Here is a 24,452-nt window from a genome sequence, read left to right on the forward strand (position 1 = left end):
ATGGCTTGCTAGGTATTAATACTCACAAGTGCTCTGATCTATACACAGTGAAGAGACAACAGGGTAGCACTACTTATATTCTAGAAGACAGTTGTAAAACCATGTTTCTATATCTATTCATCTGTTCTTGCGAGAAAGACTGGAATTAATTCCCTTAGATCTGTTAAGCTATTCTTAGTCTGTCTTTTGATTCTGCTTGCTTGGTTAAAGGTAAGGCTGTTTTCTGTAGTTCTGTTCTTGTAATTTAGTAGTTCAGTACAATGTGAAAGCAAATACTTATTCACTTGAGAATTGCCATCCCAATAGTTACCTGTTTGGAAACATTTACTTTTTAGCTTTCATGGAAGAGGTGTTATAGGTGAGCCGAAGTTCCCATGAAAAATAAACAGTATTTACCTTTAATCTGAAGTGGTAATTGTCACATGCTTATTCTTCTGCATTTTTATGACCATGTGTGTAAGGATCAATTTTATTTGTTTCCATACCTTGGCCTTTGAAATTTATTTTCTCATTTTTGCTTTTAAGATTGTTACGTTATAGGTTAGACTTCACTGAATGGCCCTGCTATATTATGTCAGTTTGCCATAGTTAATCTTTAATTCTTGACATAATAGAAAACTGTACAAAGGTTTGGTCATGGATCAAAACTGACGCTTCATTGTATTTATTAAAAAAAAGACAAAGAAGCCCCCAAAACTTGTTCAGTAGGTTTTTTCTACCTACTTAAAATTGGAATTTAATCAAGCAATTTAATCTAGCGTATGTATTTGCATGATTTCAAGGAAGGTGTTTGAATTCAGTGTTAACAGTGAGTTACATTTAACTGATGAATCTGATCTGATAAATGCTTACACCTAAAAATATCTTCAAGAATCTAAATTATTTTTCCCCACAGAATTGTTCTTGGAAATGTCTTTAAAGCACATTTAAGCCAGCCAAGAAAGGGAAAACAATGCTGACAGACGTATTTTATTTCTAATTGATGGCTTTCTGGGGGAAAAAAAAAGACCTTAATACTTGGATTTCCTCTTGTTCTTACCATTGCTGTGCAATGTTATTTTTCTGGCTTGTTCCTTATGATTATAAAAGACATGTATACCTTATTCAAGGAATAAGTGTGAAGGTGTCTGAATAGAAAGCGGAACGTGGTTAATGTTTCTAAAAATTTCATTGTTTGGGTATGTTGTGGCAGCAGCCAAGCTCTACACAGTCATTTGCTCTATCCGTGTCCCTGTGGGATGAGGGAGAAAACTGGGGGTGGGGGATAGAACAAAAACCAAAAAAGCCCCAACAAAGTAGAACTTTCAAATTGAGGTGAAAACTGTTTACTAAGACAGAAAAAGAAAGAATAGGACAATAATAATTACATTAAGAATATAACGTGTATTTACAAAACAAATGGTGAGCAATTGAATGTGCATCACCTGCTGACTGATGCCCAGCCAGTCCCAAGTAGAGGCAGGCCCCCTTTACCCTCCCCCCAGCCAACTCCCCTTTGTTTTATAGGTTTTTTTTCACAGGATGTTATGGCATGAAATATCCCTTTGGCCTGTTTAGCTCAGAGCTGTCCTGGTTCTGTCCCATCCCAGCAACTTGTGCCCCCCAGCCCCTCGCTGACCGAACAGTATGAGAAGATGAGAAATGTCCTTGGCTCTGTACAGCACTATTCACCAGCAACTAGAAACACTGGTGTGTCATCAACATTATTTTTCTCTCAGAGCCAAAACATAGCAACCTACCAGACACTGAAGGAGAAAAAAAAATCAACTCTGCTTCAGCTGAAACCAGGACGTGTGGTGTTTTCCTCCATCCCTTGAGTAGCAGAGGTAAGTACTGGGAAGAATCAGACAATCCACCTGATCAACACATGGTGTAAGAGGCTGGTGCCATCAGGAGAATTTTGTTTTCTTTGACTCTGGAGTGGTTTATCCAGCACAATGCCTGCTGGTTACAGACTTGGTCCACCTGTCTTAAAGAGGGGAAAGGATCCTAGCCCATGTGTTGACAGGGCTTGTTGAGAGGGCTTTAAACAAGATTTGAAGGGGAAAAGGGATGAAATTAGGCTTGCTAAATATGACCCTAGGGGCAGCATGCCAGGATTGCTGTAAGGCAATTCCAAAATGTCAGAAGTCAAGCAAGTGAGGCAGAAGGCTGGCTTGGCTGAACAGGGATCTTATTCTGGAGCTTAGGTGAAAAAGAAAATGTATGGCTGCTGGAAGCAAGATCAAGTGACATGGGAAGACTACAGGGATGTTCCTCACTTTTGCAGACAGAATATTTGTGCAGCCAAAGCTCAGCTAGAATCGAAGATGACCAGTACTGTGGGGATCAACAAAAATTTTTCCTAAATATGCTAACAATAAAAGGAAGATCAGAGAGAACATGGTTTATTACTTGATGAGAGTGATTATCTTACAAATAAGGACTTACATAAAGCAGAGATGTTTAGTGCATTCTTTGCCTCTGTCTTCAACACTGATGATGGACTTTGGGGCCTCAGGTACCCTGAGTTAGAGGACTCTGACTGCAGTGATGGTCAACTCCCAGACAACACTAAACTTGTGCAAGATTTGCTGCTCCACTTGGGTGCACAGGAGTCCATGGACCTGATAGAATTTACCTGAGGATGCTCAGAGAGTTGGTTGAAGTTATCACGAGACTTCTCTCAATTATTTTTTCACCTGTCTCAGGAATCTGGAGAGATCTCAGTTGACTGGAAGCTAACAAATGATGCCCTAGTTTTCAAGAAGGGTAAGAAAGAAGACCCTGATAATTACAGACCTGTCAGTCTTGCTTCAGTGCCTGGTAAACTTACGGAGAAAATTATGCTAGGAGTTACTGATAAAGACCTGAAAGGCAGAGCTATCATTGCCCATGGCCAGTACATATTAATGAGGTGAAGGTCCTGTTTAGCTGATTTAATTTCCTTTTCTGACAAGGTCACCCATCCGGTTGTCCAAGGGAAGTCAGTTGATGTTATCTGTACTGAAATCCAAAAAACTTTTGATACTGTTTCTCACAGTACAAAATGGACAGAATGTCTAACATATGACTAGATAAAAACATAATTGATGAGAGACAGTTGGTTGATAGGTCAGGCTCAAAGGGTTATAGTAAATAGGATTACGTCACGCTCCCCAGAGCTCTCTTTTAGGGCTAGTTGTCTCTAATGTTTTCATAAATTAGTTGGATGTAGAACTAGAAGGAGTTTTGAGCAAGTTTACTGATAGTACTAAATTGGGAGAAGCTGTTCTGTGTGATCCTGTGTGGAGCCAGAAGTTGGACGCAATCCTTATGGGTCCCTTCCAACTCAGGATATTCTATGATTCTGTATTGCCTTATTCAACCATCCTAGCTGAAACTGGGATGGGGTGTGAGACTGACTTTGTCTTAATTTCTGTATTGTATGTGTCTACACTGCAGACAAGGAGTGTATCATCACTGCTCAGCCAGATATGACTATTGACTTCTTGAACCGTGATGAAATGAAATGTTGATGTTATTAATATAGATTACTTAAAGTTAAGAGCGGAATGAAAATTTGGTGTTACTAAACAGTAAGATTTCCTATGGAAGTGTTCTATTGCAGTAACAAGCTTTGGACTGGAATTACGGTCTGTTTCTGCTTTTGTTGCTGCTGTGTGACTTGAGTCTCAGGTTCATAACTGTAAATATGTGTGGGCTGAAGCAGGATAGTCACCCAGAGCATTTTTCTTGTTTTGGAGGTTTACATCTTATTTGAAAGCACTACGTGACTAAATAATTCTATTATCTGAAAGAAGATACTTGCAAAGAAACAAAGATGCAGTATTATCTTTTTCGACTTAACACCTTAACATAACATACTAGAACTCCAGCAAAATAAGTGCAATCAGGTATGTATATGCATGTTTGGGAAGGATATGCAGAGGCTGAAATTGGCAGTAGATATTCCTGAATTGTGTGTTGAAAGAAACCCAAACCTGAGCATTTAATAGGGTTGTTGTACAGTCCTCCAGATCTGGTTAATCTGACAGTTCAAATCAGTTCATATCAGTTTTTGTTTGATTAAAATACAGATTTTTACTGTATAAACTTTCCTTGGCTGTGGCTTTCAGGCATTAGTACTATTTACTGACTGCAGGTTCAGGGTATTTCCATGTGTCATCTTTTGACTTTTCTCAGTAGGACTTGCAAAGTAACTTGAAATTATTCTCGCTTCACAAGAATAAATGGCACGTGCAGCTGTGCCAGTGGTGTGCTTTAATGCTTTGTAGCTTTATTTTTTATCAGATCTTAGAGCAATCATGGTTGCTTTTTTTTCTTTACATGCTTCAACATGTAGTCTGCAAATATTGGAAGGAATTTCTAAGCAATAGATGCTAGGCAGAAGTGATTTGTTCTTTTTTTCTCTTGAAAATAAAGGTGGTAAGCGGTGCAAATCCATTACAATATTCAGCAGCTGCTGCTCTGGCTGTTGTCAAAGAAATAGTGCAGATTTAGTTGCAGTGTGCTGGTAATCCTTGGGCCTGACATGTGGCAGATTGCTCTGAAATGATGGCGGCAGTATGTTACCAATTCCAAGAAAGCTGAAAGCCCTTGTGCCCTACCCTTTGGTCACCCCCGCAGTCCCCTCCAATGATGAACTAGCAGAAGGCATGCAATTACTGACGTTGTTAGGGGGAATTCATCCTCTTATAATCGGATGTCTAGAAAAAGAACATCAGAACAGAAAATTTCCTTGAAGATTGGGATCTTCTTATATGATTAAAGATGTTCCACCTGGCTCGCATTTGAGTGAAGAACAATCGTCTCCTACATGATGCAAACCTGATTAGAAGTGTGCTAATCTGAACAGTACATTACAAACAGATGTTACTCCACATTTTTCAGCTTTTTAATAAACGTTTATCTGAACAGTCTATGCAGCAGTTTAGTTTGAGAAGATTGCATGAAATCAACATGATGGAATGCTTCAATTTTGAAATCTATTTGACCAGAGCATTAAATTGTCATTAACTGAGAAATTTTTCCCTTTTGGGGCATTAAGTTTCTATTTGTAATGCTTTTGGTATTCAGTTTATTAACTTCTTTTGAAGTGAAAGATGTGAATTGTAGCTTGAAACACTAAAAGACGTTGCTGTCATAGGTTTAAAGCCAACGGCTGCATGGAAGAGATTTTTTGTTCCTTCTGTTTGGTTTTGACACAGGTCTGCTGCCATTTCCTCCATTATTCCATCACTGGGAGTAAATTGGAGATATTGCATATGGAAAAGCACGTGCAGAACCAGTTTCTTCCATGAATTCAGGCTATGTCAGCCTGCAAAGTATGTAAAAGTATTAAACTCAAGTCTGCTTGGAGCAAATGGCTCTGATTGTTTATAACACCTTGGCACAAACTGAAGAATAAAGCAAGACATTTGCTGTTTCTGGAAAACACAAAAATGGGGGGGAGAGGGACAGGCAGTCAGGTCACTCTTGAAATACTTGAAATGAATAGCATTTTCTCAAAAAGGATATGGGAGAATGAGGTGTGGCCAGGAGTGTCATTTGATGTGGTTGCTTGCTTTCTTGTTGGGATTGTGCATGTAGAGTTGTATATGTCCTGAAACTTTAATAATGTTGTTCTGGAGATTGCAGTTAGATTCCAGGAGGAAGCTCATGATGCTGATCTAAATTCCCTAACAACTATATTGCCTGCAGACTTCAGGTGATTGATTTCCAAAGTCACTTGTGACATGTTTTCAACGAGAGTATCAGCTGGAGGTGTGCCTATGACATACTAGAGAGGATTGTATACTGATACCAGTGCATGGAAATATGGCTTGGGAGGCTGATCTCAGTGTCTGACTGTTCTTTGTCAGGTTCTGCTTGGTGTATGTCCTGTCCTGCCTGAAGAGGTCTGCTGAGAGACATCTTCATTGTGTGGCTTCGGTTACTTGTGCAGTGTATGTGAGCTGTTGATATTGTCCCCTTTTTCTTGCTGGTGTCCTTCATACTGTGTTTTCCACTGAGTATAACTGTAGCAGCAATTAACAAATAATATTTAAATCCTTTTGTTAAGATATATTCTAGTTTGCTTCTTGTTTGAAAAGCCTTTCATGTCTCAGAACATGGAAATTGTATGGAAGTATAAAAACTGTCAATATCCATGTTATTTTATATTCAGACACTAAAAAGGTTGTGGGTTATTTTTGTTGTATGTGTTGCTACAATCTAACCTAGAAACATTTTGGGTTTTTTTGCCCCTTGTTTTAAATCTAATTACATTTATGTTAACATCAGTGTTTCAGTAAATACTGCGAACAGCAGGATTTGGAAGATACGGGGGTTTATAATGCAACGTGAAGACTATACCTTAGGGAAATCTAAAGCAAGCAGCCAAATCCAGTTTCTAATTTAGTGGTAAAACAAATATGTAGTATTTAAAATCACAGTAGATAAGAAGCAATCTGACACCAGAAGCAAACAAGAAACAGCTCAAAGCCCTAATCACCTGATGTTTTCAGTCATTTTGGTCATCATGGTTTTAGGTCTATACATAAAATACATTACCGCTGAACTGTTGGAAGTTTGGGTATAAATACAAACTAGCAAAATGGCTGCTGAATATAGAAACCAGAGAGTGTAAAAAAAAAAAAAAAAAAAATGGAGAGGGGGAAAAAGATGAAGAAATTTGTCTTCTAAAACTTAATATTCCAGTTGAAATCTAAGCATAGGAAGAGAATGGCTTGGCTCTCTGTTGAAAGTTGTGTGCTTATTTCTTTGTGGAAGAAGATACAACCTGAACTGAAATTGCTTTTTGTTTTAGAAGATCAGGAGATCTGAATCTTGATTGTGGTTTTGGTTTTTCTTTTTTTTCTGAGGAAGAAGGAATATATGCATTCATCCCCCAGCTTTTTCAGTCCTTAGACCACACTGAATTGATTATAGCTTTGTTAAAAATAATTGCAGAAATTTAAATGGAAAGTGCAACTGATGCAGTATTGTAAATGGAGCTTTTAATAATTTGTCTGCTTTAATGAGAAACATCCTCTGTTCCTAGGACTGTCAGCTGCTAGAAATTTAGGACTTTTATACTGAGTGCTTGTCGTGTCCTGTGTTCATTGTGCATCTATCTTACTTGCTTAGGGTGCTTAGTGGAGTATGCTGCTGTTTATAGTCATGTAGAAGTGAGCTGTGTATGGCTATTCAGTTGTCAACAAAGTCGTTACTGGCCCAATCATGAGTTCACTTCTTTTGATGTTGGAATTTGTTGCTGCAAATGCAATAATATGTATTCAGATCATCAGTCAATTGGGGAAAAAAAAAGCTAAATGTATTGATGGAGCAGAAGACTTTCCTGTCTTGGAGAGTTAAATAGACTGTGAGTTGCTTGTAGCTTTTTAAGATATAATAGGTATTTTGGACCAAGCCTGAAAGTGCTGAGGAAACAGGTACCTAATGCATTATGGCAATGAATTGAATGGACAAGAGATCCTTAAATTTATACCTGACTTTATTCTATCCTTAAAACAGAAGAGATTTTCCCAGGTAATGAGATCGTACTTAAGGATTCCTACTGCTTTTCTTGTGGGAACAAGACATGAAGACTCACCTCTTCTACTCAAGGATGTTAACTGCTGCTAGTAGCACAACTGTCACGACTAGAAATATTCCCAAATTGAAGTTTCTGGAGCTCCTTAGTATGGTTGTTGTGCTTTGATACAACATATGTGGAAAGAGAGGCCTGGGGTCTCTTTTGAGAAGTATATGTGTAGTTAAGATGTGTAATTCTTTACAATAGACTGTGACAGATGAGGTGGAGATCGTTTAAGAAGAGGTGTGTAATAAAATAGCCCAGCTGAGCATGTTCTCCTTGCGTACTGCATCTGCCAACCCACACTCATTTGTCTGCTAGCTTTTCTTCCATCTGTCTGCATTAAGCAGCAGTTTAATCCATTCATAAGCATGTGGAAAGTGTTATACTTTATCCTTAGTTGATTTGACCAAGCATGTTGCCTCCAAGTTTAAAATGCTGTCATTTCTACTCTTGACTAGGAGCTGAGGTCTTAAAAAGGGTAAGATCCTGCTGGAGCGTTCACAGGGCATTAATATTGAAAGCCCTGTTTTTAGTCATAGAATCATTAAGGTTGGAAAAGATCACCAAGATCACCATCAGCTTATCACCACCATGTCCACTAAAAGATGTCTTTCAGAATAAAATAATAAAACTCTGAATGTGATAATCTGAAAACTCCATATTTTTTCCCACTATATGGTAACAGAATACAGCAACAAAATATCTTGGAGTAGGATAGATGTCTTTTCTTGTTATTAAAATAGAGAGTTTTAAATTTCTGTAAAGCACTCTAGGAGGAACACTGTGGATAGTATTTTCCATCCACAACTTGGTTACATGGTTGTCAGATATATTTTGAAGCACTGATGTGTTTATGTAAGCAATTCTGTCTGTGTAGTAGTTTTCCTGTGTTTAGCACATAATTGCTGTTCTTCTGAGCTGTCTTGACTTCCCACTGAAGTAGGGCATGCATCTCACAGCTTGCAGCATACCTGCTCTTTAGCAGTTATGAATTCAGCTTTCTTCAGAGAGCTGATCTCAGTAAAACAGGGCTGTTCTTCCCTATCTTACGTTGGTGATCTCAGAAACATTGTGATAGCCTTGTGAAATACTAACTTATAAAGGAACAAGAGCAACATTCTTGCTGTTCTGCAAGCTTAGAAGTGGAATTGCACTATGTCTGCTCTCAGATGTCAAACCAACAACCTGCACTGTGTGACTTTTGTTCCATGACATTGAGGGATTTGTACACTGAAAATTAAGCCTCTACAAATTCCAAAGCCTGAAGGTGGGTCAATATAAGCATGAAGGCAAGTGAAATGGGGAAGAGAGATGTTGTAATGCAGGCAGTATTTCACTGTGTTCATCTTTCCTTAGCAGATATAAAAGCTGCATAGCTGCAGTGAGTGGGAATTCGGTTTTGCCATTGTTCTGAACCCAATCTAAAGATTGGTACTCATGTGATGCTTGGTCTGGAGCTCCTGCGAGAGAGCCCTGTTGCTCTTAAGTTTTGGTTCTGTGTGTGTGCAGAGAGCTGAATTGCTTTTGTTGGTGTTACATGTTCAGCTATATGTATATATATATTGCCCAGAGATGTTGTGGATGCCCCATCCCGGGAGGTGTTCAAGGCCAGGTTGGATGGAGCCCTGGTCAGCCTTGCCTACTATTAAACGTGGAGGTTGGTGGTTCTGCCTGCAGTGGGGGGAGCTGGAGATTCACAATCCTTGAGGTCCCTTCCAACCTGGGCCATTCTGTGATTCTTTCTAAGTTTATATGACTGCTGTGTGATCTGGGCCATAGAAGGACATCTCAAGAGCAAATATGCTTTCCCCAGCTGAAGCTGCTTTCCTTTTCTTTCTGGTTTTCTTCAAATGGACTTCTGAAAGTCAGTTCTGCTCATAAAAGCCTCTCTGTGCAGCAGCATAGCTTTAAAATAGTGAAACCTGTTTTGCTTGTGTGATTATTGCTATACTAGTGGCATATTATACAAGTGCATGTACTGTCTACTGTTGCCATCTGTTTGTGCTGACAAAGTTTTTGCAGCTCCCAGTGCTCCCAAGCCAACCACTCCACAAAACAGTCCTCTTAGCTTGAGTTGTTAGTAAATATCAGGGATAAAGATATCAACAGAATGAATGAGCTTTCGTTCCCTTAGAGAGACTAAGGGAGACTAATTTTTGTTTAAATTGCTGCACTAGAAGTTAGAAGGAACTGAATGTGGATCTTCAATGTCACTCACAGAAAGATGTGCTCAAACCATATATTTGAAACACCAAACTAGTATTGCCTAAAAAAACCCAAAAAACTAAAAAAACAAACAAAAAAAAAAACACAAAAAAACACAACACTATAAAAGCCCCCCGTGTTGCTCCTGCAACTTGTGCTCTGTTGAGAGAGGCTGTTGCAGCTGACACAGAGGGCAGGTACTTGGGGGTACCTCTTCAGATGCACCAATGGCCATGGCCATCTAGTTCAATTCTCAGTGAAGAGTCCAAGTTATGCTTTTTATTAGCAATTTAGCGGAGAATTACTTGAAATTCAGACATGTTGGAAACATTTGTTCCTTCTCTGTTTCCATACTGTTATTTTCACTGATTGCCTTGCTGTTTTCCCAGAGATACCATTGTCTTGTCCATTTCCCTTTAGATGCCTTGAAACATAATAAAAATCCATATTTCTGTTGTGGATGTTGGTAGGCTCCAGGAAGGAGCGGGTACCCTGAGGGCAGACAGAGATGATGACCTCATGCGATCTTCCCTACAGTTAGGATGTGTACAAGGTTATTCTCACCCAGCTGCTGTTATTCATAGGCCTTACAGAGAACTAATTATCATGGAGACGTTAGGTAGGATTGTCTAGAGCAATGAATGCTTGAGAAAGAAAACGATGAGAACTGATAGTTTCATGCACTCGTTCCCCATGTGAAACTATATTGAGTGTGTCAGTGTTGTCCCAGGTATCTGACTGCTTGGTACTAGGTGTTGGCCTTGGAGAACCTCTTCAGAAGGCAGCTGATCTTTCCCTGGAGAGGAGTGGCTGGCTGGTGCGTATATTAGCATTGGATTTGGAAAGGTTCTGTGCTTGAGGAGTTAAGCTAGAAGTTGTGACTACTAATCCCTTTCATTAGTATTTGAAAACTTAGGTCTGGTCTTTAGTTGTTTTTCCTCTATTTATGGAATATAGATTTGCTTTGATTCCTCTTATGTGTGGCTATTGTGAATAAGTGTTGATTTTAGGAATGTATTAAAATAGTTTTTTCTTTTATTTTTTCTTTGGACTTGCAGATTCCCCTGGAAAACAAGTGGAGAACTCAGCCAGCAGTCAAGGAAACAACTTAGGGACCCCAACCAAAGCTGGAAGACTGAGTCATGCTTTTAAAGATCCCCGGCCAGGAAGGAAGACTGCAGAGGGACAGGTGACAAAAGGTGGTGATGAGTCAGAGAGTGATTTTGAATCAGATCCTCCCTCTCCTAAGAGTAGTGAGGAGGAAGAAGAACAAGAGGATGAGGAGGTCTTGCAGGGTGAGAATGGAGACTTCAATGATGACAATGATACGGAACCAGAGAATTTAGGCCACCGCCCTCTACTCATGGACTCTGAGGAAGAGTTAGAAGAAGAGGAGGAGGAGAAGCAAAGTTCTGATTCTGAATCTGATCGTACCAAACATAAATTTGTGGAAGGGCTCCCAGGCAGTAGATTCAGAAATGTTAAAGAACCTAGCTCAATGCAAACACCTGAGGTGCCAACTACTGTTGTCAAAGTGAGCCCTGGCCAAGAATTTGATGTGTTTGGGGCAGTGCCCTTTTTTTCTCTTCAGCCTCAGACAAGAGAGAAGGGCAACCAAGATGTCTCTTCTCAGACTGCATTTCCCAGCCTGAGCCAAGAGCAAGATGACTTCGATGTTTTCACCAAAGCTCCGTTCAGCAAAAAGGTGTCTCAGCAAGATGACCAGGTGGTGGGAACTAAAACACAACTCTCACCCACCTCGCCACGGAGTGTTGATATTTTTGGTTGCACCCCATTTCAGCCCTCTCTTCTCCCCAAGGTGAGTGGGAGTAAAGAGGATCTGTTTGGGCTGGTTCCTTTTGAAGAGATCACAGGGAGTCAGCAGCAGCAGAAGGTGAAGCAGCAACGCAACCTGCAGAAGCTTTCATCCCGCCAGAGGCGCATGAAGCAGGAGGTCCCAAAGAACAATGGGAAGCGTCACCATGGCACCCCAACAACCACAAAGAAGACTTTGAAACCCAACTACCGCACTCCCGAGAGAGCCCGCAGGCACAAGAAAGCAGGCCGCAGGGACTCGCAGAGCAGCAACGAGTTCCTGACCATTTCTGACTCCAAAGAGAACATCAGTGTTTCGCTGACGGACAGCAAAGACAGAACCAACCCTTTGCAGACAGATGAGAGTCTGCTGGATCCCTTTGGAGCCAAACCCTTCCACCCACCAGAATTGATGCGGCATCCTCAGCATCAGGGGTTTGGTGACAGCCGTGGGGATCATGGTGCAGTGGTTAGCAGGCCTCGGCAGAGCTCCTTGCTTGGGCCGGTGCATGCTGGTGATGGGCTGAAAACAGATGATTTTGGTGCAGTCCCCTTCACAGAACTGGTTGTACAGAGTGCACAGAGTCAGCAGCAACAGGCACTAGAGTTGGATCCCTTTGGAGCAGCTCCATTTCCTTCGAAACAGTAAATGCTTCCAGTGGGTCCCTCCTTCCACCTCTCTGAGTTGCTTAGTAGTGAGTTCAGTGAGCAGAGTAATTTATCTCTTTGACAGGGAGCAGGGCTGTACAGTTTATTCAAGTTAAAGAAGGCATGGCCGGCTTGTATGATGGAATGCAGATAGATAGCAATTTTAAATTTTCTTTTGAGAAAAATTGAAAACTTTTGTTATGAAAGATGGCTCCCAGAACATAAAGAGAAATGGGACATGAATTGGTGTCTGTCGCTAACTTTTGGACCTGGAACATGTCATCCTGCACTTTTGCATCACCTTTTCAGCACTTGGCAATGTGCTGAAATGGAGGCAAGGGGAACAGGCAGAGATCACATGAAAAAGTTTTCCAAACTTACGGGAACTGTGGTTCTTCTTTGTCTCAGTTGCACTAGACCCAAGAACCTAAACATACTAATATCCAGACTTATATTCTGGGAATAGTCAAGTCTTCATTTCCTAGATGAAAACTACCTTTGTTAATCATAAAATAATGAAGCCAGGTCATCAAGGAGCTGCGGCCCAGAATTTCAAAGCATGGCTGTGGCTTTGCACCTGGTAGACATCTATGCAGCTGCAGAGCTGAAAGGCAGATTATTTTTTTTGTGTGCCTAAATGTTCAATTTTATTTTTTACAGTAAGTGCCATTAATGTAGAATAGCAAACTGGAAGTCTAGAGTTAAAACTAAAGATGCAGAGAATATAGCAGTTTGTGAAATGGAATCTGAATGTAGAGGAGTAAACCAGCAGGGATGTAGCCAGTGTTTGCAGCACTTTGAAGACTACTCAGCACACTGGGGGGGAGGCTGGTAAGAAGGACATCTGGCATGGGTGGGGCATTTCAGATGACTTGTACAGTTGACTGAAATGCACCATCAGTTTTATCTGATTACAAATTGGGGTTTGTGTCTGAGGATGCATTTTCTTTTCCTCTTGGATTTCTACCAAAAAGAAAATGCGTGCTGTGTCAAAACTCATGTTGTTTTATAAAACGATAATTTTATGAAATGACTGTAACCTAACATTTTCAACTTCTGATGGACCTGTTACTGTATGTGTTGTTTTTTTGTTTGTTTGTTTGTTTGGTTTTTTTTAAGAAAGTTTTGCTAAATGCACTGAGCTTTGAAGAAACTTTTCTGGACCCGGCTTTGTTTCAGAAGCAGTAGCAGCAAGTAGTCTGCAGAATGCTGTTCTGCGCTGCAGCAGTAAGCTGCATTTCACACCGCAACGCCTTACCAGCAGGATTGCTGTCCTGCCACACAGTACCTCTTAGACATCGGGTGCACAAGACATGGCTAAAAGCTTGGAGCTTGCAGTGCCAATAGTGATGGGAAGGCAACGCAAAGCGGCTCGTTGGAGAGATGCGGTTACCATGTGTCGACGGTGACACCATGTGCTTTGTAACTCCACTGCTTCACGACTCGAGCCGAGCCATGTACACTGGCTGCAGAGTGAGTGTACATCAGAGTGGTCCACTTTGCTTTATTCCTATGGCAATTCTAAGGAAGCGGAAGGAGGCAGCTCCTATGCTGGACTTAGCTTTACGTCCTGCTCCACTGAATGTTGAAGAGCATTCCATGTTTATAAAAAGAGACCGTAAGAATTCATGGCAGATTCCTCCTGCCCTTCTCTCCTCACAGGATGTGAAGTGAAATATTGAGGGTTGTGCATTTTTTTTTTTCAAATTCTACTGCTGTTTATTGAGTTGTTTTGAAATTGGGGAGGGTAGGAGATAGATCCCTTGAAATATTTGTTGACAATGGCATGTTAAAGACAAATTCTTTTTCTCCTTTCAGAGCTGGTTTTGATAAAATGCCGCCTCACATATACAGCAAGTTTGTTTCCCCTGGTCCTGGATTTTGAATCTCGTTCATATGTAGCTGTACACTTCAATTATCCTCCCTTTTTTTTCCTCTGATAAGGTGAAAGAGAAATTACAGCTCTGCTTGTTTAAGAATGACTTTTTCAGGCTTAGAAGTTAAGCTTTTAGGAGTATGTGAGTAGAAGTGTTTCAACTCTATTTGCACAGGAGTTTCTTAGGCTTTATTACTACTGTTCTCACCAGATTTTTTTTTGTGCCAAAGGCTGTAAGAAGCGCACGCCAAGTCTGTAGCATTTTCTGATACTCAGGTTAACTGCGATTTTGTTTCTATGTGCGTGCTTATTAGCTGCCTTCCTGCAGTTTACTTCTGAACTGTCACTTTTCCTGCCTAAAGACAGCTGTTGGAACAGAACATTATGAAAAACGGGGCAGATGGGTGGAAACAAAACAAGAATAAAGCAACAAGCAACTGACCCGCAGTCTTAAATACAGCCAGTCCTCGTTGGCACCATGCAGTTACTGCTTTCCCTGCTGGAAGAACAGCTTGAGGGTTGGCATGGCTGTTAGGTGCTTAGTGTGGGCTTCAATTAAGGTAAATTACAAGAAGAAAGAATCACATTTGATTTCTGTCTGATGACCTTGAAGTTTCAAGTTGAAGAGTGCAGCAGAATTTCTTTGTGTGGTGGATTTTTTTACTACTTTATTTTTTTGACAGAGGGCTCACATATGGTTTTATTACAGTACAGGAAAGCTGAAGTTGGATTGCATACAATAACTGATAGGGGAGATGAAAGCAAACCTTAAATCCAAGTTACTCTGAAACTGGCATTGTGCCTCTGGCTGCCTCTGAGTTACAGCCAATGATACTTGCTTTCTTGTGGCCTTAATAAGCCTTGATCTTTGTACTACGCTTATGAAACAACTTTTTGCATACACGCAGTTTTTACATTTCTTGAGTTAAAATGATTTTTTTCTCTCATCTGAGATGAGTATGCCTCACTGTGTCAACTTTATGTGGTCTATCTAGTTTGCAGCCTGGGTTTAAGCTTCAGTTATGGTTCAGCAGAGGCAAAGCGTGGTATTGCTGGGGAACATAGTATCCTTTTGCCTTTATTCAGCATGTCGATACCTTTACCTGTGCGCTTGTCATTCATGGAGTGTATTGTGACCTTACCTGAAATACTGGAAAGACCGTGTGCTCTTAGACTTGTACCATGTGTCTGTGAAGATGGTGATCACAAGGTAAGGAATTCACACTTCCCTTCCACCAGGAAATAGCTTTTTAACAGTTCTTTCAGTCTGCTGAATGACTGAACCATAGACCTGTCAGAATCAGCTGCTTTGGGCAGTTTTTGTCAAAGGTACTAAGAAGCCCTTTATGGTTATAGTCACTGAAAGAAAGATAAGAGAGTGAGTTTCTCTGCAGACTCTCAATAGCTGTGAGACGTGTGGAATTGCTTTTGCTGACTTGTGTCATGTGGGACCTGCAAAAACCAACTTTCAAGGAAATAATTTTTAATCATTCTGGTTGTCCCAGTTAATAAAACTAAGTACTGTGAAAATAAGTTGGTATATTTGCTACTGTGAGAATAAGAGTTTATCTGGAGTTTTTTATACTATATAGTGTATTTTTATATATGAGAAATATATATAAAATATACACATGCTCGCACACATCGCACTGTGTTTTTAGTAACATTGCAGCCACAATCATTCTGATGAAACTAGGAGGAGTGAATAAGGAAAACCTGCAAGAGAAAAAAGTGCAAGGGGTGGCTGCTGAGTTACTTTTCTACAGCGCTTCTTTTCAAAGAAAAATTGAGGAAGTGGTGTGTATAGCTGAGTTTGTGACTAAGGCATCACCTAATATTAAAGAGCATAAAATCTATTTTAAAATTGCTGGCATTCAGCTTTTAAGTGCACTTTCCTGAACTACACTTCCATTTCTTGTTAGACTTCAAGTTTCTAAAGCTTTTTTGTGTACCACTAAACAGAGTTTTGTGAAACTGATGTATGTCATAAATATTGCAGTTGTTAAATAAATAAACATGATAACAGTGACTTCGCAGATGTCCTTAAACATGGCATTATTAAGTATACTCTCATTTAGGCTGTAAGTTATTCTATAAGCAGTGTTGTTTCTCCTAGTTGCTTTTTGTGGCTGTAGGTTCCTGTTGATGTTTTTTAATGATGGTTACGTTAGCAGCCCGCTATTGCCATCTTGGTTCAACTTGTTGATAATATATTAAGTCTGTCCTTAGGTTCAGTATTACTCCTTTTAAGCCTTCCTACTTTCAAAACCAAGAATGCTTTTTGAAAGGACACACTCAGATTTGTAGCTGCTAACTGAAGCTTTATCCCTTTTTAGGGGCCAGAATTTTAATTTTCATTGCTAACTCCACACTTAGTTCTGCACTTCATCTTACAGACGTTTTTCACTTGATTTGACTCATTCTGCCAACTATTAGCCAGAGCAGTTTTTTGGTGACTGCTTCTACTGGTTTTACTCTTATCTAAGCTGCAGAAAACCAACACTGTAGAAAGACTAGGAGCTGCAACAGAATATGGGTACTAAGTTGTAGCTCATTCATGGTTGTTCCATCTTCTGCTTGTCACCCATTTCAAACATTGTGTGCAGCAATTCATGTGTCATCTAAGAGTACTCTGTTAAAAGTGTTAAAAGTAAACATCCAATGAACCAAAATTTATTTACAGGTTCAGTATTTACAGAAAAGGCTATCATGCAGTTTGATAAACTTTGTCAGGATAATAAAAATGTACAACTTAACAATCTTTTCTTATCCAGTGAAAACTGCTACAGTAATTAGTTTGAAAAAAAAATATTAGCAAACTGTAAAATGAGTATGGTTTCAGTACACAGTCACAGATTCTTCAAATGTTATTGTTCATGTAACACTGAAAACAAGCTTTAACAATTGCAGGGTCCTTGTCAGGCTTTAGCAGTAGTCATTAGTGCACTTGAAACTTGCTTTACTGTCAAGTTTAAAAAGAAGAAAAAAAAAATCAGTGTTCATACTGGAAGGCTCAGAAGACTGGGATTTGAACTTCAAATGCATTTAGTTCTTTCCAATAACTGTTTCTGGAGCTGGGAAGGAAAAACACCAAATCCTCACTGAGCTTAAGTGACAGCATTGCTCTCCAGCATACCAGTAGAAGAGGAAGGGTCCTGCCTCCTCCATCCCTGGTACAAGGTAAATACTTGTCAGTAAATGTCTATCACTATTCCCTTGGCACGTTCCCTGTGTAGAAGGCTGAGGGGAGCTGGGAATGTTTTGCCCAGGATAGAGGCAACTTCGGTGGGACTGAACAGCACCCTGCCAGCCTCCAGGCTGGCACCCATTGAGCTTCATGCTGAGCACCAGGTATCTAACAACCTGCATAGCTCATGTCTCTTTAGTGATGACATTAAACCAAGACATGGTTTAACTGCAGACTATAAAAACCCAAAGTTGTTTTTTTTACTGCAGAAAGCAAATGGCAATAAATCACTTCGACTAATGAAGTGTTGGAAGTACAGCATGAGTCATTAAAAGACCAAAGTTCAGTGGCTTGAATTCATAGCAGTCTTACTACTCTGGGCTTGTTATTTACACCTGCTAAAAGAACATGTAACTTAGAAAAATAATCCTTTGCACTTCTACTAATTCCAGGGTAACAGCAAGTGTAAGACTACTCCTGAAATATTTCAGAACACTGTTCAGCTGCACCAGAGTGCTGCAGAGAGATTTGTTGAAGTAATGGCACCACCTATACTTGAGGAAACAATTTAAGATTTGAAATCAAGATAGATAGGGTAGATAACATCCATCTCCCAGAAAAAGGGAAACAACTAGAAAAGTACAATACTCCACTGAATTTGACATTACACATTACTGTCCTGATGTTGAAGTGTACACACATCACTTAGACAATGATTCTGAAGGATATAGCGCTCTGTACCAATGCAGTTTAGAGCCAAGACCAGCCACTCAGTTAATCACAGTTCTACAAGCACGCTATTGGGAGCGTGTCTTTTTGTTCTGTGCTGAAACAAAACCTGAAAAAATGGCATATGGGCCTGCTAGCTTAGCAATGGTATACAACTCTGTTGTTCGTATTTACCAAGTTCTTTACAGAGAGTGGTGTGGTGCTGGAACAGGCTGCCCAGAGAGGTGGTGGATGCCCCGTCCCTAGAGGTGTTCAAGGCCAGGTTGGATGGGGCCCTGGGCAGTCTGGTCTAGTATTAAATGGGGAGGTTGGTGGCCCTGCATGCGGCAGGGGTGTTGGAGATTCATGATCCTTGAGGTTCCTTCCCACCCTGGCCATTCTGTGATTCAAGCAGGAAAATAACATAGTGCTCCAAATGCTTAGTTCTACAGCCCACCTTTTTGTTGTTCCATTCTAAGGAAGACCTGCTTTGTACTTGATTGCAGAGCAGGAAATGATGAGAAGGAAATGAATCTCATATCTCAGAGAGAATGGCCTCAAGTTGTGCCAGGGGAGATTCAGGTTGGATGTTAGGAAATACTTCTTCTGAGACAGTGCTCAGGTGCTGGAATGGGCTGCCCAGGGAGGTGGTGGAGTCACTGACCCTGGAGATGTTCAAGAGATGTTCAGACGTTGTACTGAGATCCAGGCAATGCTGCTTTTTTCCCCAGCATTCCTGTTAATGTATCATCTCAGTGAGTAGGGTAACAGTCCAGAAGTTGGAAAGGAACTGCCTTAGTGCTTACTTTCATAGTTCTGCATATTTGTAAGGTTCAGACTCCTGTAGTCAGAAGCTTCATTGGAGTGCCTCTGAAAGACAGTTGAGGAAAAAAAAAAAATCATCAGTTATTACGCATAGGAAATATTAACTCTTAGCTAACTGCCCCAAATCCAATGCATAGTAGGCTAAAAAAACCTGACAAAACCTTAAGAAAAAGCTACATATAAACAAATGTTGATAAGTGCTTGCAACTGTTGTCAAACAGAGCTGTTAGGGACCTGGCAGAGATTTGTCCAGCCTGCTCTAAAACCTTGCTTGAGGGCATTGCAGCCTCACAGCAGCAGTAGTCTGCCTGCTATCAAAATAGCCGTTTGCTTATTCACAAGGAAACATTACACTAGTAAGCATTTTCTCTGGGGGAGCTAATTAAATTAAAGCAACTAATGGAACCTTGTGATATATTAAAAACAAGATTACTTAACTCTCTACTTGTTAAAATCTCATGTTTCCACAGGCACAAAGGCTATACCTTCACTCACAAGTCCATACTATGCTCAGGACAGGGCTTGCTGTGTCGGTACTGCATGATGTACACTGCAGACTGGTGCCACCAGTACAACATCACTACTGCAAGGATGTGCCATATTTGGTGACTAGAGCCGAGGTAGTTGAGCTGTCCTGTGGGGAACAAAAAGGGAAGCAGTTGTTAAATTTGCATTAACTCATGCAAGGCAAGTAGCAAGCAGTCTATTCCCAAACTCAGTCACACGTTCAGCTGGCTGGGAGATACTTAAATTCTTTAATGAAGAACAACAAAAGTCACCTGACTTCTTTTGACTGAAGTACACACCAAGTTTGAGTTCTTTCGGTGCCAATGCATGTTAAGTAGAACATAATCAACTGTACTCTCATCATAAATTCAGAGCTCGCAGCAAAGACTGCAGAAAAACATAACAGAATTTCATACCTGGAAAGTATCTTTCTGGAACTTTGGAAATATAGAAGAGAAAAGCTACAGCAGCAATGAAATACATGACAACCACACGTGGAGCAAACTCCTGCAAAAGAAAGGAAGCTTTCTTACTCTGCTATAAGGTAAAAAATATTTTAAAATAATAATTTCAAAATACATTTTAAAAAAACAAAAGGTGTGACAAAATGGAACATTATTTTGCTGCTCACATTATCTATTGAATAGAACAGAATCCAATTGAGAAACAAATGCCAAAACTTGGAAAAAATCTGAATGGATGGCCACAGGAATACTACAGACTAGACTGTAAGTAACCAAACTAGCTGCTGGAAAGCAACCCACTCACATGACTAGTGTTTGTTTGTTTGTTTTTGTTTTCAATAACAGTGTTTTATTGCTGGAAGCAGAGCATTTTCTCTGAAGTGTGGAAGCAAAATGAGTATCACATCTACTGTTCTGCTCTACCAGGACAAACTAATTGACTAATTGGAAAAAGCAGGAGTAGCAATGATTGTTTGCCTATTTGACTTTTACAAAGTGAGTGTTTCAGTACCTTGTCTGAAGACTGCATTTATTATCAGTGCTGCTCTTCCAAATTCAGCAGTAGCTCTGGACCAGGCTAAATCAGCATCCTAGAAAACAGTCCTGAAGTGCCAATCTTAAGAACTTTCACAGGCAGTACTTGCTATGAAAGCAAAAGTTTTTTTCAGCTGGCTAATGGCTGTGATTCTTGGGGGAACAATTTAAATCTTGGGGCAAATTCACCTTCGTTAACAGTGCTGTACTTCCTGTTTTTCAGAGCTGAGTAACCTTTACCATAATGGTAAAGCAAGAGAGGGAAATTAGTTTGGTAACTTAACAGTGATATTAAACAAGTTATGCATGAGAGACAGAAAGCTGTGTAGGCAAATGCTGATTTTGCCACCAACCCAGGGCACAGAAGAGGAAAAACTTCCCACCCATGTCTCCTGGTTCACCTCACCTCTGCAACCTGTGCATCCTGACTGACTGCTTCCCACTCGCCTGCTGACTCAGCTCTCTGCTCCTGCTCCTTGCCCTGAGGAGTACAAGGGTGCGTCTAACCTGCACAGACTGCTCTGCCCCTCAGGCAAGCACGCTGTCATGGTCATGTTTGCATCCAGGTGGGTCTTCTCACAGTGCAGCTTTAAATCACTGAAATAGATTTTATCTACTCAACCTGTTGACTGGCTTTCCATAAATCTGAGCGTTTGGGCTGTAATAACATCCAAAGGAATTCTGTGCTTTAAGAAATCTTTACTAGCTCTACTTCTCCCTCATTTCCAAAATGAGACTGAGGGAGGGAAGATGCTAAGTGCAAAGCAAAAGTAAATCTTATTTCCGTATTATTTTCTTTTACCTGTACAATAGCTGCACCAATGCCACCGTTCAGTGAAACCCAGTGGATAGTAGGAATAATGCCATATCCAGACACTGAGCAAAAGATGATGGAGCGCAGCCTGCGCCACTGCTGCGTGAGGTAATTGGGATGAATCTGAACAAAAAATACTGCCAAGATCATTGCCAGCACAGTGATTAAGTACACCTGACGCCAGTACTGAGAAAAAAGAAACAAAATTAAGTTTGTATGTTTGCTCATCTGAGGTAAACTCTGGGTAGAAAATCTATGTTACTAAATGCAATGATTTAAAATGTTCTCATCACTTCTGTGACCACAAATGCCAGTGCTTGAATCAGTGTGTTCTTACTAATCCAGTGAGGGGGAAGATGCTCTTACTTCACATTTATTTCACACGCTTCACTAAAACATATATTAAATGTAACTCTATCTACGAGGACTACTTTAACTACCAGATCAGTACTTTCTTGTACAGGGAGCAGGGAAGTTACAAAAGTTTAGAACTCCAAAGCAAAATAAGCTTGTTTCTGTCCCATATAAATGTTGTGATGGAGCAATGTCCCATTATGGGCCTCACGCATTTGACAAAGGCAGGACCTGTAAAGTTTACACCAACTTTATAATGATTTAAACATTGTCTTGAAGCTCATGCAATTGACAGCTTAAAAGGAATCTCTTAATCTTTTACTTCTGCAAGCAAAGTTCTGCATGTGTCAGAACCAGTTCCTATCCCCTGACCACCTGGTGCCACCTGGACAAAGCCCTTTCCCAGCACATGGAAACCATGGTAATGGGACCACAGAAACAAGTGACTCAGACTTACTTTACTACAATAAAATGCATAAAACACGCCTGATACGTAGCAGCCTAGGATACCAATGGAAATTCCTGCGTAATCTAATGCCATCCATCGTCGGCTGGTCTTCTCTGAGCGATGACAACAGAAGAGATGATATCCTACTGAGCAAAGCATACAGACCTACACAAATATCAAAACAAGGACACATTAATTTCTTGGTAACAGATGGGGATTAATGGAGATTAAGCTTCAACTCTGAAGCTTAAGAGTCCAAAAGTAACCTGTTACATGTTTTACAGAACTACTTGGTGTAGACAATTATGATTTCTGCTCATAATCAGTGGAAACTAGCATAACCTCTTTCATAGATGAAACACAGAACTTTGCAAGACTTGATAACCACAGGCTGCAGCTAAGGAAATGAGGGTACTGAGACCTAGAGCATGAGGCCAAAAGCGATGCCAGTGCATACAGGAGCAGGACCCAACCTGCCCAAGTATGACCAAGATGAATTCGGTATGGTCTAGCTACAACAAGCAGAAACCAAAGCCCAAATCCACCTCGAGTACCAGCACTCTGCAGCTTTGCTGAGGGAACACAGAAGCGATTGACCTCTGACATGCAGTACACTGGCTTGGCTTTCTTGGCTGCTGTCAATTTTTTTCCCCCCTGAGAAACAGAATTGTAGAATATCTGGAGTTGAAGGGGATCCATAAGCATCATTAAGTCCAACTCCTGGGTCCACACAGAACCACCTAAAGTCCAAACCCTATGTCTGATGGCATTGTTCAGGTGCTTCTTGAACTCTGACAGTTGTGCAAAATGCACAAGAACCCCAAGTCCAGCTGTATAATAACATCGAAGAATCATTAAGGTTGAAAAAGACATCTAAGGTTATCTAGTTCAGCCATTGGCCCTATCCCACCATACCACAAGCCCATGTCGCTCACTATCACAGCTCCGCATATCTTGAACACCTCTAGGGATGGTGACTCCACCACCCATTGGCAGTCTGTGCCAATGCCTCACCATTCTTTCCAAATGTTTCCCAATATCCAACCCAAACCTCCCCTGGTGCACCTTGAGGCCATTACCTCTGGTGCTATTGCTGTTATGTAGAAGAGGCTGACTCCCCACCTCATTACAACAACCTCCTTTCAGGCAGTTGCAGTGAGGTCTCCCCTGAGCCTCCTCTTCTCACCCTGAACTATCCCAGCACCTCATCTTGTTAAAGCTCATGCAACTGGCTTCACCCCACCAATCCACAGCTGCTTTTTGTGCTCGAGTTGGTGATCAAACCCACGCCATCTGCGGGCACAGCGCCGGACACAATGCCCAGCAGAAACCAGAACGCAAAGCCTCGGCCCGCCCAGCCGGCGTTCTGCAGCCTCTCCTAGGCCGGCCGTGCTTTGTTCTCACAAGAAACGGGTCAAAATCAGCTCGGCCTCCGAGCCCACCCGCCGCACAGCGCACAGCACGGTGCCCCACCTGGAAGCAGAAGAGGCAGACGGCGCAGATGACGAAGTCCTCGCGGGCGGCGCGAGCGGCGGGCAGCACGACGGTCAGGTCGCGGATTCCCAGCGTGAAGAAGAGCAGGAAGCCCAGCAGGTGGCTCCAGATGTTGACGCTCTCGTTGGAGAGGATAAAGAGGCTGCGGGGAGACACGGCGGGGCTGAGCGGGGCTCCGAGGCCCCGACCCGGCCCCGGGGACGGCCGTACCTGCGGAGGCAGAGGCGCGAGGGCAGGTAGGCGCGGTAGCCGTCGGTGATGTAGGGGTTGTCCCTCAGGAAGACGGGGATCTGCTCGTAGGTGTACAGACGGATGCCGCGCGGCAGCAGCACGGGCCAGTACTGGTAGCCGCCCAGCTCGATGTAGTGCGCGCTGCGCAGCAGCTTCTGCTGCATCCTGCCCGCCCCGCATCGGCACGCGGCCCTCCGACCCCGCCACGGCACCGCGCAAAGCCCGGCCGGGCCGGCTCGCGCACAGCACGTTGCGGCGCTCTGCGACGGGTGGCTGGCGCGGGGAGATGACGTCAGCGCGGGGCGGAGCGCCCTGAGTTGCGCGGTGCTGCCGCCTGCTGGCCGGCGTGAGGCGGTCACGCTTCAAAGGGAGAGCTGCCTCCCTTCTGAGACGAAAGGAGGATCGGAACGTGTACGCAGAAAGGGCCAAAAACAGAATGGCCAGGTTTGGAAGGGACCTCAAGGATCATGAATCTCCAACCCCCTGCCACGTGCAGGGCCACCAACCTCCTCATTTAATGCTAGACCGGGCTGCCCAGGGCGCCATCCAACCTGCCTTGAACGTCTCCAGGGATGGGGCATCCACAACAATCTCATTTAAACAAAACGTACAAGTGCCTCACTAGGATTCTATGGTGGGAATGGAATGTTTCCCATGGCAGAGAGATCCCTGCGGTAAGTAAAGGATGTAGGATGATGGGCATTTGAAACCCGAGAGTGATGATAAGGACCAGGTGCTCCATCCTAGAAGTAGCAATACAACCATTGTGATACATAACCCC

At 41.8% G+C, this 24,452-nt stretch overlaps 2 protein-coding genes across 5 annotated transcripts in view; one reads left to right on the forward strand and one right to left on the reverse strand.

Annotated features, from left to right (window-relative positions):
- BMP2K (BMP2 inducible kinase) overlaps positions 1–16,134 on the forward strand; it is an 87,905-nt gene extending 71,771 nt beyond the window's left edge. For 2 of the 3 annotated variants that reach the window (XM_090138949.1, XM_090138948.1), the window contains 2 exons: positions 1,719–1,826; positions 10,825–16,134. In XM_090138949.1, the coding sequence (XP_089995075.1) occupies positions 1,719–1,826; positions 10,825–12,230 (1,514 nt within the window). In that variant the 3' untranslated portion in view covers positions 12,231–16,134. The remainder of the gene's footprint in view (positions 1–1,718; positions 1,827–10,824) is intronic. The other variant, XM_031596638.2, reaches the window with a different exon arrangement.
- Positions 16,135–16,762: 628 nt separating this feature from the next.
- PAQR3 (progestin and adipoQ receptor family member 3) lies at positions 16,763–24,116 on the reverse strand. 2 transcript variants are annotated; one of them, XR_016465956.1, is made up of 8 exons: positions 23,651–24,116; positions 23,420–23,582; positions 21,956–22,111; positions 21,133–21,330; positions 20,308–20,386; positions 19,749–19,839; positions 19,311–19,459; positions 16,763–18,870 (listed from the first exon to the last, which is right to left on the reverse strand). XR_016465956.1 is itself a non-coding variant. In XM_031596640.2 (7 exons), the coding sequence occupies exons 1-6, from the start codon at positions 23,833–23,835 to the stop codon at positions 19,317–19,319; spliced, it is 936 nt and encodes a 311-aa protein (XP_031452500.1). In that variant the 5' UTR covers positions 23,836–24,109; the 3' UTR covers positions 16,763–18,870; positions 19,311–19,316. The 2 variants fall into 2 exon arrangements, 1 of the variants encoding a protein (XP_031452500.1); XM_031596640.2 differs by lacking the exon at positions 20,308–20,386 and having other exon boundaries at positions 23,651–24,109.
- Between the last annotated feature and the right edge of the window lie 336 nt (positions 24,117–24,452).

This window comes from Phasianus colchicus, chromosome 4 (assembly GCF_987193195.1).
Source record: "Phasianus colchicus chromosome 4, bPhaCol1.hap1.1, whole genome shotgun sequence".
NCBI lineage: Eukaryota > Metazoa > Chordata > Aves > Galliformes > Phasianidae > Phasianus > Phasianus colchicus.

Excerpts from the sequence above, each read along its gene's own strand:
- PAQR3 (XM_031596640.2), bottom strand. The coding sequence starts at position 23,835 with ATGCAGCAGAAGCTGCTGCGCAGCGCGCACTACATCGAGCTGGGCGGC. Across the intron at positions 22,112-23,419 it reads TCTGCCTCTTCTGCTTCCAG|GTCTGTATGCTTTGCTCAGT; the intron begins GTGGGGCACCGT and ends ATATTTGTGTAG. Across the intron at positions 19,840-21,132 it reads TTGGTGCAGCTATTGTACAG|GAGTTTGCTCCACGTGTGGT; the intron begins GTAAAAGAAAAT and ends TTTCTTTTGCAG.